General features: G+C 41.0%; 1 protein-coding gene across 1 annotated transcript in view; it reads left to right on the top strand.

Moving 5' to 3' along the window:
- Window positions 1-13248, top strand: part of LOC138745233 (solute carrier family 13 member 4-like) — a 59421-nt gene that overhangs the window by 22295 nt on the left and 23878 nt on the right. The window contains exons 4-6 of the mRNA XM_069902296.1: window positions 4007-4143; window positions 9678-9883; window positions 11440-11488. Of these exons, the coding sequence (XP_069758397.1) occupies window positions 4007-4143; window positions 9678-9883; window positions 11440-11488 (392 nt within the window). The remainder of the gene's footprint in view (window positions 1-4006; window positions 4144-9677; window positions 9884-11439; window positions 11489-13248) is intronic.

A 13248-nucleotide genomic window follows, 5' to 3' on the forward strand; every position in this document is an offset into this window, starting at 1 on the left:
AATTTCCCAGTAATAAATTCTAAAGTTGGGTAATGCCAACCCTCCCTCTAGTTTAGATTTCTGTAAATATTTTTTCCCCAATCTAGGATTCTTGTTTTGCCAGATATACGAGGACAATTTAGAATCGACCTTATCAAAAAAAGATTTAGGAACAAAAATAGGTATAGCTTGGAATATATATAAAAATTTAGGTAAGATCATCATCTTAATAGCATTAATTCGGCCTATCATGGATAGGGATAATGGGGACCAATTGGTAAGTAAACTGCCGATCAGGTCCAATAGAGGGAAAAAATTAGTCCTAAACAAATCTTTATGTTTTTTAGTAATCTTAATCCCTAAATATATAAAATGGTCTCTAGCTATTTTAAAAGGTAAACTATCATAAATAGGAACCCATCCATTAAAAGGGAATAATTCACTTTTATTTAAGTTCAGTTTATATCCCGAAAAATTACTAAATTGGGCTAATAAAGATAAAACTGCAGGAATAGAATTTTCAGGATTGGAAATATATAACAATAAATCATCTGCATATAGTGATACTTTATGAATATCCCTGCAACGAATAATACCAGTAATATTGGGTGAGTACTTCCATCTAGACATTAAGCTTTGTGGATTGTTAGGTCTGCTTTGTTCATGAATGAGTGAGACAAACACCAGACTGAGTCGAAATCAGGGTTCTTTGTTCTTTATTACCGGATTGTAACACTTGCGACTAACCATGTTAGTCGGAGAATGCATTCTGCCGTTATCAGAAAAATGGTGATTTTTTATACCCTTGGATACGTGCTTAGAACATCATCATATCATTACTTGTCCAATGACTAAAACTGTTGCTATCCTTTCCCTGCTAGCTTCCTGCCTCTCAATCCATCAATGTCTCTCTTATCTTGTAAGTACAAGGATGCATTCACATCTTGTTACAGCCCTGTACAGGGTAACTCCTTACACATTCCCATCTCATGATGTTTTACCTTACAGGATGTCATAAGACTGAGTTCACCTGGGCAGTCTTGCTTCCCCACTTGACCAAATATATTCCTGTGCCTCTGACCAGCAAACTATAATGGAAGCAATCTTTCGTCAACTAAGTTGTCATTATGAGTTGGGTGTCTTTAATTAGGAATGGGGCAGGTGATGAACTCTTGCACCTATGGTCCGATGACCTTATCAGCAGCTCACAATTTTTAAAAAAATCATTGTGAATATCAGAGACTCCAACATTTTCCATGAGAAACGTGGCTGAAGTCAAGTGGAAGCATGATTTAAAAGGAGAAGGAGTTGATCCTGAAGACCAGGGAGAGTGGGAAATGGTACCGATCTATTATTAACTATTCATTTGTCACTAAACAGGAACCTTTTTCCCCCAGCAACCACCCCAATCTGTACATAATGAGTGAAACAGAATAAAATGAAGATAAAAGAGAGAATGACCAAGAGTGAAATTCAATTTGATTTTGTACAACTGTGGAAATTCCCTAGGCTTTGCTCAAGATTCTTTCATTCCAGTTTGCCAGGAGGTCAACTGCTCCTCTCATACAACAAAAAAGGATTGTAAACTGTCACTTAAAATGTTACTTTTTAAATAAAAACTAAAATGTCAGGAAAATCAAAGTAACTGATTAATTATCACTGCATCAGAGGCCAAAGTTCTCCTTGTACAATGATATGTGAGGTAATTTGAATGGATTATTGATCAGCATGTGTAGGCCAAGTGTTTTCATTGGCAATGTCCTGAAATCCCAAGGTCAGTCTCACGTCCTTGACAAGAGAAAATGGAATTGGGTGACATCATGCCACCATTTATGGGGAACCAGGAAGTATGTGTGGTGGAGAAGATTGGTTTTTGGACAATGATGGCTGAAGCCCAACAGATGCTGGGCCTGTTATCAAATGCCTCATTATTTGGATCACCCCACGTTGACCTTGGTCCCCACGGTCCGGCCAATTGTCACCTAGTTCAAGAATTTGCAGGGCTACGGAGAAAGGGAAGGATAGTGGGACTCGTGGGGCTACTCTTCTATGAGTTGGTAGAGATTCCGTGTGCCAAATGGCCTCCTTGGGCCTTGACTTCAATGATTCTATGTTGTTGAATTGAGATCAGGCTGGAGTTCTCACCTTAGGAGCATCAAGAAACTGTTCTACCTCCACTCTTCCCCAGCACACCCACTGGGAGGAGGGTGCTAACGTTCCTGTCCACATCCCAACCTATTCCTAGGCTGCCAGCATAACAGACACTACTGTGGAGTTGACCTGAACAGCACCAGTTGCGACAAATCCAAGTATCTCCTGTCTTGCCTGCTTCACTATATCCTTTGAATCCTTCTTACCTCCCTTTAAAGACTGGGGCCGTTTTCTCAATTGAATCTCCTTCATAGAAGAAATGTCCTTCAAAAAGGAAAAGACCATCAGCAACCTGTATATTGTATGGAATAACAGAGAAATTCTAATGAGGAAAGAGGATCCTAATGCAGAAGGCGGATGCTGGGGTATGTTCTCCAGCATGACACGTTTCCACAATCATTGATCCCACAGACACTCAACTATCCTTTACGGATCTCTGTGGGAGAGTTTGGGAGTGATTCAGCCCTCTAGAGAATGGATGTTAATCCTGAGATCACAGTGGAAGATTTCAAGGATCACAGAAAATTTTATCAAACCGCAGCAGGCAATTCAGCACATCTTGGCCGTGCTTGGCCAGAAGCAAGGATCTTGTCTTGCTATCCTGGTTTGAGATTTCCAATGGTTTTACTTCGCATGTCTCAGCCTGACAGGGAGATCAATGGAGGCTTTGAATCAGTTCCACTAAAATCTAATCAGGGTTCCTTTGTTACATAGAACAGTACAGGTCAGGAACAGGCACTTCAGTCCAGATGTGTGTGCTAAGTATGAGGCCCAAATTAAACTAAAACTCAGCTGCTTGCACATGCTAACATAATCCCTCTATTTCTTCCTTATGCCTATTTAGAAGCTTCTTATAAACTACAATTGTTCAGTGAAACCCCCTGGTACCCAACACCTATGGAGATTGGTAGAGGCCGGATAAAAGAATTTTCCAGTTGCTTGAGATTGCATGTTACATGGATTGGCGAACTTCTGTATTTTTTTACCTATTTAATTTCAACAATTTTTTGTTTACCGGTTACTTGAGACTTCCGGTTGCTTGAATTGTGGATACAAGGGCTTTACTGTATTTGTTTTCATGCCTATCCCTGGCAGTTTGTTCTTGGCACCCTCCGCTCTGTATCAGAAACTTCTCCAGCATATCTCCTTTAATCTCTCCCCTTCCATATTTTAAAGGCATATCCTCCAGAATGGGACATTTTTGCCCTGGGGATAAAGATTCTGACTGTCTATCCTATGCCTTATATAATTTCATCCCTTAGACTCTGACACTCCAGAGCAATCAATCCAAGTATGTCCAACCTCTTCCCATAGCTCCTACTTCTAATCCAGGCAGCATCCTGGTAGAAACTCTTCTGTCCTCTTTCCAAAGCCTCCACATGCTTCCTGTAAGGAGGTGACCAGAATTGCACACAATGCTTCAAGTGCAGCCTAAACAAAGTTTTATTTTTGTTGTCATAACATTCAGCTCTCCACCGAGCCCTTCAGCTAGTTGGCAAATGACGATAGATGGTATGCTTCAAGCAGAAATTAATGGCCCACCATTCAACCCAGCATCCCCATGTGATTAAAAGCAACCTTATGATCACTGGAAGCTATAATTGTTCAGAATGTTTTCGTCTGGGTAAAATTTCGTTCCTTGTACATTGCATTGTGTGACTCATGCCGGCCATTCAATGCATTTCCGCTAATGTTTTTGCACAGGGGTTATGTATTGATTTAAAATTGTCCACATGATGCATCATGTTGTGGAAAAACTTCTGGTACTTCAGAGTTATGTTAGCTTGTGAGAATTCTTGGCATAATAGTCCATGTTGTGTTATAGTAGACACTATACCCTTCAGTACCAGAGCTGATGTTTGTGAATTTTATACAGGTCGCTTCGGAGTACTTTAAGGACACCACTTTACTCTTGATTGGTGTCATCTGCCTGGCTGCTTCCATTGAGAAGTGGAACTTGCACAAGAGGATTGCACTCCGCATGGTCATGTTAGCAGGAGCTAAACCAGGAATGTGAGTACTGTATTTAACATATAACCTCCGTGCTTTGTCTGTGCAGAGAGTAAATGGCCTAAAGCAACACAGCTGGGCTCCAATAACACTCAACATTTATTCTAGCCTATTATTGTCAAACTTCATTGAAAGGAACATTTGCAATTCAGCCAATAGCTCAGCAAAATGTAGCCCTGATTTCAGGAAAAAAAACAGAAAAAGCTGGTTATGTGGCCCATCAAGCTTGCACTGAATATTTTAAGTGACATTTGAAGCAGTTTCCACTTTCTCCATTTCTTCATCTAATGCATGTGATATGATAACATTCCTTGAATTTCCCAGAGGCTGGTGGAGAAACTGTCCTCGCTGGGATTCAACACCCTCTATGTAACTGGATTTTGGACTTCCTCACTGATAGACCACAGTATTTTTGGGTCGGTAACAGAACATCAAGCACCATCACGCTGAGCACGGGCGCACCTCAGGGCTGTGTGCTCAGCCGCTCCTGTTCACGCTACTGACCCACGACTGAATCGCCAGATCAAGCTCCAAGTTTGCAGGTGACATAACAATAGTCAGCTTTGTCAGGAACATCAATGAGTTGTACTACAGAGAAGAGATGGAAAATTTCATGAAATGGTGCAAGAGTAACAACCTGAGTCTTAACATGGATAAGATGAAGGAGATGATCATGAGCTTCAGGAGGACCAGGAATGTCCACCCTCCACCACACATCAATAGCTCTGTAGTAGAGAGAGTAGAGAGCACCATGTTTCTTGGAGTTCTCTTAACTAGTGTCCTATCATGGACACTCTTCACTTGTCAGGAAGGCACCACAGCGACTGTACTTTTTGAGAAGGCTGTAATGATCAAGGCTACCAGCCACCATTATGTCAACCTATTGGAGCTCTATCGAGAGCTGGCTGGCTGTATCACAATGTGGTATGGTTGCTGCAGAGAAATAGATTGGAGGTCAATCCACAGGGCCACAAGAGTGGCAGAAAAGATCAATGGAGTCTCCCTTCCCACCCCTACCTCTCTATATGATCTACCAGGATAATTGTCTGAAGATGGCACACAAAATAATTGAGGACCCCTTCCACCCTGCACGCAGCATCTTTCAGCTGCTCCTGTCAGGAAAGAGATACGGGAGTATCAGAGCCAGCACCACCACAGCTTCTTCCTATGGGCAGTGAGAATGCTGGACGACCAAAGGAACTGCTCACACTAACCATCTGAGGCTCTCATATTCACGTGAATTCTTATCTTGAATATGTATTGTTTGTCAGTATGTGTGTTATGTCTGGCTGTGTATCTGCATGTTTTGTACCGAGGACCGGAGAACCCTGTTTTGTCAGGTTGTAGTTGTGCAATCAAATAACAACAAAACTACTGAGCCAAATTCCTGAATGTGGAATAATTGCAAGGATCCCTGTCAATGAGGCCCATTAAAAAGTTTTTTCAACGTCAGTAATGAATTGCCTGAGCTACTATCTTCCCCCTCCTTCCATTGCTCAAGAGGAAGTGGGAAAGGAACAGACCACACCAGAGGCAGCCAGACCCACATAAGGTCCCACAGACCCTAAGGGGGGAGTTACCAGGAGATGGTCTTCCCTCCCTCCTCAGATAAAACAACCTCACCAAAGAGTCAGGTGCCATTATTTCCCATGACTTAACCAAGGAAACATATTTCTCCTGATTCATTTATGATCTTAGCATCTGAGTTTGTCAATTTCTTTTTGTTGTCTGGACAGTTTTACATAGGTTGAAATATAGTGGACATTCTCTGAATGATTAGCTGTACTTTTGGCCAGATTACGTCTATTTCCTGTGTCTCCCCTTGTCAGCCACCAAGGTCAACCTCAGTATTACACATAAATGCAGGCGACCCTGAAAATTAGAATGGATGAGTGGTTAATGATACATCACTGGGGTTTAAAGCCTGATCAAATTCTTCTTAACATAAAGGGAATATTGTGGAGATTGTTCTGATATAGCAGATTTTCCCAGTGTCCTTGACAGGTGTAGAGTATTTTTTTGGGGTGATTGCTTTCTCATTTATCTTTGGGTACCAGGAAAATCAAATGACATGCAGTAAAAACAAGGTAAAACCAGTTGTCACAAAGTATGCATGGGTCTTAAATAGTTCCAAGACAGGCTTCCTAATTCTCTAAAAGTGTCCCACTTACATCCACATCTACTGCAGAATCAAAGCAACTTAGCAACTGCTCGGGCATTTTATTTTTCAAATGATTTATTTAGACGTACAGCGCAATAACAGGCCATTTTGGGCCATGAGTTCACACCACCCATTTTACACCCCATCGACAGCATCGAGTCCACGCTGCTGAAGATCCAGCTGCGCTGGATGGGTCATGTCTCCAGAATGGAGGACCATCGCCTTCCCAAGATCGTGTTATATGGCGAGCTCTCCACTGGCCACCGTGACAGAGGTGCACCAAAGAAAAGGTACAAGGACTGCCTAAAGAAATCTCTTGGTGCCTGCCCCATTGACCACCGCCAGTGGGCTGATATCGCCTCAAACCGTGCATCTTGGCGCCTCACAGTTGGGCGGGCAGCAACCTCCTTTGAAGAAGGCCGCAGAGCCCACCTCATTGACAAAAGACAAAGGAGGAAAAACCCAACACCCAACCCCAACCCACCAATTTTCCCCTGCAACCGCTGCAACCGTGTCTGCCTGTCCCGCATCGGACTTGTCAGCCACAAACGAGCCTGCAGCTGACATGGACTTTTTACCCCCTCCATAAATCTTCGTCCGCGAAGCCAAGCCAAAGAAAATCCTACACCCCCATACATATTGAATGGTGGGAGGAAACTGGAGCCCCCGGAGAAAACCTACACAGACACGGGAAGAACGTACAAACTCCATACAGACAGCATGGGACTCAATTCATGGTCAGGTCCTGATTGCTGGTGTGGTAAAGGCGTTGCACTAACTGTTATGCCAAGTGTGCCGCCCTTTATGAAATTAAAAAATGAAAATGCTGAAAGTGCTCAGCAAGCAAGGCCACATCTGTATGAAGAGTAGCAGAATCAACATTTCAGCCTAAAGATCTTCATCAGAACTTCATCTTCAGTTTCTTTTTATTCTCACTTATTTAAGGTTTCCAGCAGCTGCAGAATTGCTTTGGAGTTCCATGATGTCTAACTGGTTAAGACATCTTCACCAAGCTGAAAATGGAATAACACATTCAACAGCAAACTTTATTTCACCATTATTATACAATAAAACCCCTGGTATCTGGCCCCTGGTGATTGGTCGATGCTGGATAACCGAGTTTTCTGGTTGCTTGAGACTCTCAATGCCTTATAATACACCTGCATTAAGAATAAACAGGTTAATAGAGGAAAATACTATACTGTACTTACATTGAACAAACTTCATGTGCATGAATATAACAACTTTAAAGCATTTTAGTTCATTTTCAGTCACATTCTTTGAAAACATTTAACCATCACTGCATCTGCAAGTTCTTCCCCCTCAACAGAGCTGCCTGAAGGATGAACAATAACATGAAAGATCATTTTTTTTCCTTTTCAACCCCTTCCCTTCAGAGGGTACTGGCTAAACATAAACAGTCCACTACCTAATAAAAAATAAGATAATCAATGGGCTAAAAAAAAATCAGAAGTGATCTAACCTTACAAATTTTGAAAATTATTAAAAAACGAACCCCATAAGAAAACAAAATTAACATTCATATCAATAGTGGAGCATCTAATTTTTTGACGAAGTTAGACATGCCATCATAACCACTGAGTATGAGTGGGAGGGACAGCATCTTTCCACCTCATTAAAATGGCCCTTCTAGCAATAAGCAAGGTAAAGGCAACTACATGGGATTGTGAAGGAGTCAGAATTAAAGCAGATGACCCACTTCTTCCCAAAAGAGCAAGAAAAGGATTTGGAGTCAAAGTAATATTAAGAACTAAAGACAAAGTACAAGATACCTCTTCCCAAAAACTGGAAAGAGAGGGACATAACTAGAATATATGACACAGTGTAATTTCTTCAGTAATACATTTATGACATTTAGAAGAGAGATTAAAATAAAATTTAACCAATTGGACTTTGGAATAGTGGGCCTGCTTTTAAGTGTAATAATGAGTGGCTAGTACAAAGAGAGAAGGAATGCACTCAAAATAGAGTCCCGTGTAGTTTCAGAAATTGAAGTTGAAAATCTTGATCCCATCGTTTTTTAATTCTGTCCAGGGAAACACCATAGGTAATTAACCCCCACCCCAACCTCCCACTTCCTCAGGTTTACAGATAAAGCCTTACTAATATACTTAATAATATAAAGATAAAGACTCTTACCAAGCAGGAACAAAGAGACACTTCAGGAGAGACCTCAATGGCCAGTGGCATCAACTAGCTCTTCATCCTGGGTGATGTCATTTTATTTAAACATAATGTTATTCAAACTTTATTTGAAGTGCTGCTATGAGCAAAGCACGACCAAGCCATCCCGCTAGCTGAATATTTGCTCCCATCTTCACCAAAGGTTTATGTGTACTTCAGAAAACGTTTATTTTTTTTATATAATTTTAAATGCATTTAAATTTGTATTTATTCTTATTTATTTTTAAATTTCTATCTATTTATCAATCTATTTATTTATTTATTTATTTATTCATTTTCATTGTTTTTTCCTGAGTTGCTTGGATTCTAGATAACAGGAGTTTTACTGTATTTGCATTGTTGAACCTTTCACCAACAGCAATTTGTGGCCATTGGAAATGCAGGCTTAGTGTATGGAGACCTCCAGTGGCTGTGGGGAAACTGCACCCACATAAAAACCAAAATCTTTGAATGTTCTAAATTTAGCAACAATTGATGATTAACAGAGTCATCAAATAAATGGAACATTACACATTGGGAGCAAGAATTGTATATTTTTGGCTATGTTCATAAGTTTGAGGTACCTAGGTAGGATAATGAGGAGAAAACAAGCAAAATGCATGGGAGAGGAAGGAGGAAGATACTGTATAAAAATCACAGCCACTAGTCATGGGATGGGTCAGAAAGTAGCAAAAGAATAGGAAACGTCAAGCATAAAAGACTTCTAGACAAAAATATAGTTCTGATAAATAAATAGAATTAAACAGAGAGGATGCGTACAGAAAGGATGGCTTCCATTGCAGGCTTTGAAAGGTCTTCAGATCTTTGATCTTGAATGACCTAAACAAAAAGTTGATCTTTCCTGAGGGAAATAAAGATATGTGCTATTACTATTCCTTGGGTTACCTTGACTGGATAGAAGTAGGGTAAGGTGGCTGTGACATCTTTGGATGAGGCAGGTGCAGTAGATCTGCAGTGGATGTGCATCCTTCAGAATGATCAAAGTTTGATCCTGATCATTTTCTCTTAGGGTGGAGTCAGGTAGTTTGGCTGCTGCACCCTGGTTTCTAGGTGACCTGACTTTAAATAAGGCCCTAACCTTAGCCTCCATTGGTGTCAATGTGAATCGCCAACTCCCTTCGCTTTGATGCTGAGTATGGTGCAAAGTATTTACATTCACTTTTGCTCACAGGTTAGTTCTTGGCTTCATGTGTTGTACCGTGTTCTTGTCCATGTGGCTCAGTAATACCTCCACCACCGCCATGGTGATGCCTATTGCAGAAGCTGTCCTGCAGCAGCTCGTCAACACCAGCTTGGAATCTGACATCGAGTTGACTGTTATCACTGACACTGACAGTGTGGAAGACACCTTCACTGGCTCAGGCTCCCCAAAATACGGTGTGTATTAGTTTTCATTATATTCATGTAATTCATAATTACGCTTATTGTGGGTGGCATGGTTAGACTAGCAGTTAGTGCAATGCTGATACAGCATCAGCAATTGGGATCAGGATTAGATCCCGCCCTGTCTGTACATTCTCCCTGTTGGATTTTCCCTGGGGACTCGTTTCCTACCGGGGTTGTTGGTCAATTGGGTGTAATTGGGCAGTACGGGCTCGTAGGGCGAAAGGGCCTGTTACTGTGCTGTATAACTAAATTTAAAAAAATAAACATTTAAAATAATACAACAGTAGCACACATGGATTTCAGTAACTCACAATGACTAACTTGTATTGTCACACATTGAATGGCTACAGTAGGTCACCCACATTGATCCCAGCAACTCAAATCAAATGCATCCACATGCATTTTTCAGCGTCATTTATAATGAGTGCAGCAGCTCACAGTGTGTAATGATTCACATTTACAGCATGCACTCAGTATGACATCCAAATGTTTTCATTTCCACCTCACTGTTTTTGGGAGAGGCACTTTAAAAGACTCTCCATCTAAAAGCAGCAGATCTTGCGGCAAGATCATGTTGTAATGGGCTGTATGGCACATTGTGGCCACTTTGGGCAAGATAAAATCAACACTATTTCCTTCTTCTCCTGGACATATTGACCTTCACAGGGGTACAGCCCACAGTAAGATCCCAACACCATATCCATTACTTCTGAATGGTCAAAAACTGGAAAGAGCTTTTTGGCCACAATAGACCACTAATTGGTTAGTAGTGATTTAGGGTGGGTTGGTTGGCATAGCAGTTAGCGTAACTTTGTTACAGCACCAGCGATCGGGACCGGGGTTCGAATCCCGAGCTGTCTGTAAGGAATTTGTACATTCTCCCTGTGTCTGCGGGGATTTTACCAAGGGGCTCTGGATTTCTCCCACCATTTGAAATGTACCGGGGGTGTAGATTAATTGGGTGTAATTGGGAGGCACGGGCTCATGGGCCAAAAGGGCTGCTACCATGTTGTATGTCTAAATTTATAGTAGGAAACTGTAATCAATCAAGACCTCAGGTGTGGTCCATATGAATTTACACATTCTCCTTATGACTATTTGGATTTGATGGGTTCTCTATTTTCCTGCCACATCTTAAATCTGCACTGGTAAGTTAGTTGGCTACTGTAGCATTTCCCCAGTGTATTGGTAAGTATCAGGGAAATTGGCGTGGAGGGAATGAGAGGGGTTGGGGAAGTTGATGACCATAGGAAATAAGTGGGACTGTTGTGATGCTTTGGGAACTGGCAAAGACTCAATAAGCCAAATGCTCTCACGTGTTGCAAGAAAATAGGGAATAAACAAGGCTGATGTGGATTGTAATCTTTCCTGAGTTCAGAGGCACTGAAGTCATTACTAACAGTTTAACTGTTAGCTGATGCTAAGAGACCAAGCTCAGCCTAGATGAAGACCATGGCTCTATCCCAAATCTGGGGAGCTGGCCTTTTTTTTGAACTTCTGTCATTTTTATTTGCATGTTTCATTTATCTGTGACTTATTCCTTCCAGATGAAGAGAACGAGAAGAAGCAGCTGGAGCTCATTTACCTTAAAGAAAAGTAAGTTTGTTACTACACTTGCGGCTCAAGTTACGTGAACTGGGTCTGCAGATGCTGGAGTCAAGTGCAGTGCACAAATGTGCTGGACAAAGGGCTCAGGCCTGAAACGCTGGTTACACTTTACTTCCCGTGGATGCTACGTGACCTGCTGAACACATTTGTGTGTTGGAATCCAAGAAGATGTGGTTTTGAATTTACTTGCTGACTAGTTTAAATTGAGTTTCTAAGTATCTACCATTGCCGAGAATTGATCTTATGTTTGCTGTATAAAAAAAGAAAATTAATTCTGGGTGACCTCAAAATTTTATTCATTTCTTCAAACTGTATGTCATGATCCTTGCCAGAAGGCATCAACCTTTAGAGTTAAACGGGCTGGTACCTTTGACTTAAACTCCCATTCACATCCCTAAAAAAATCAGACCAACAAATTAAAGGTCTTCGGATGCCACTGTGGTGTGAGGTGTTGTTGGAATTATATATAAGAATTTGTGCATTACAGAAATGTTCCACATTAAATGGAGTCAGAAATCAATAAGGTAGAAAGGGTGCAGAGAAGATTTACTAAAATGTTGCCTAGATTGCAGTATCTAGAATACGGAGAAAGATTGAGCATTCATTGGAGCATAGAATGTTGAGGAGGGGATTTGATAGAGGTATTTAAAATTATAAGGGGAATAGATAGAGTAGATGTCAATAGGCTCTTCCCCTTGAAGGTAGGAGAGATTGGAATGAGGGCTCATGTTAAGGGTTAGGGGATAAAACTTTAGAAGTAACATAAGAGGAAGCTTCTTCACTCAGAGAATGGTGGCTGAGTGGAATGTCCTTCCGGAATAGGTGGTTGCAGCAGGGTCAATTTTGTCATTTAAGAGGAGGATGGATGAGTACATGGATGTGAGGGGGTTGGAGGGTTATGGGCAGGGAACAGGTAGGTGGAACTAGTGGAGTTTCACTTAAATCAGTGCGGTGTAGAAGGGCCGATGTGGCCTGTTTCCGTTCTGTAATTGTTATATGGTTATAGAAAGGACATTTAAATGATGTTAGATGCGATTTCAGAATCTTTGAGAATGTAATAAGATAAACTGGGCTATCTAATGAGTGCAGGAGTTTGTATTGCCATCAATGTAATTGAAATAGATCTTGCTTCTTGCTGTTAAATATGGTAAGGTACAGAACAGGAAAAGCTTTCCTTTTACACGTATTGCATGTTCTAAGTGTTATACATGGGCAGTGAAGGAAGCAAAGGAGAGGGCCAAGAATAGCTATCCTCTTCTGTCCAGAGCTGGAAAGTTAAATTTAAACTTATCATTGTTTTTGGACTTTGAGATGTTTAAGTCAGTTAGAGTAACTTATAATTTCCCAGAGTTTTGTGAGATCCTTTGCTTGATGTCAAAAACAGGCAGAAGTGTATGAAAATGTAATCACAAAAAAATAAAGGGAGGTCTTGATATTGCACCTTAAAAGGACCTCCCAAAACATCAGAACCATCACTCCTGAGTGTACTCATGGGTGGCTCGGCAAATAATTTTTGGGGCTTCTTAAACAGCAAAGAAATGAGCCAGCAGTTAATCAGCTCTTGGTAGTTAAAGGTTAAGCAATGTTTATTCGGATAGCAACAGAAATTGCTACTATTCTTTGGGAATTTTCCATGGTATCGTTTTCAATAAACTTGAGTATGTTGCTGGAGGATGAACATCTCACTGTGAAAACATCTCCAGCAAAGCAGCTGATCACTGACAGCTATTTGTGTGTGTCCTGGAAAT

The sequence above is a fragment of the Narcine bancroftii genome, chromosome 11 (assembly GCF_036971445.1).
Source record: "Narcine bancroftii isolate sNarBan1 chromosome 11, sNarBan1.hap1, whole genome shotgun sequence".
NCBI lineage: Eukaryota > Metazoa > Chordata > Chondrichthyes > Torpediniformes > Narcinidae > Narcine > Narcine bancroftii.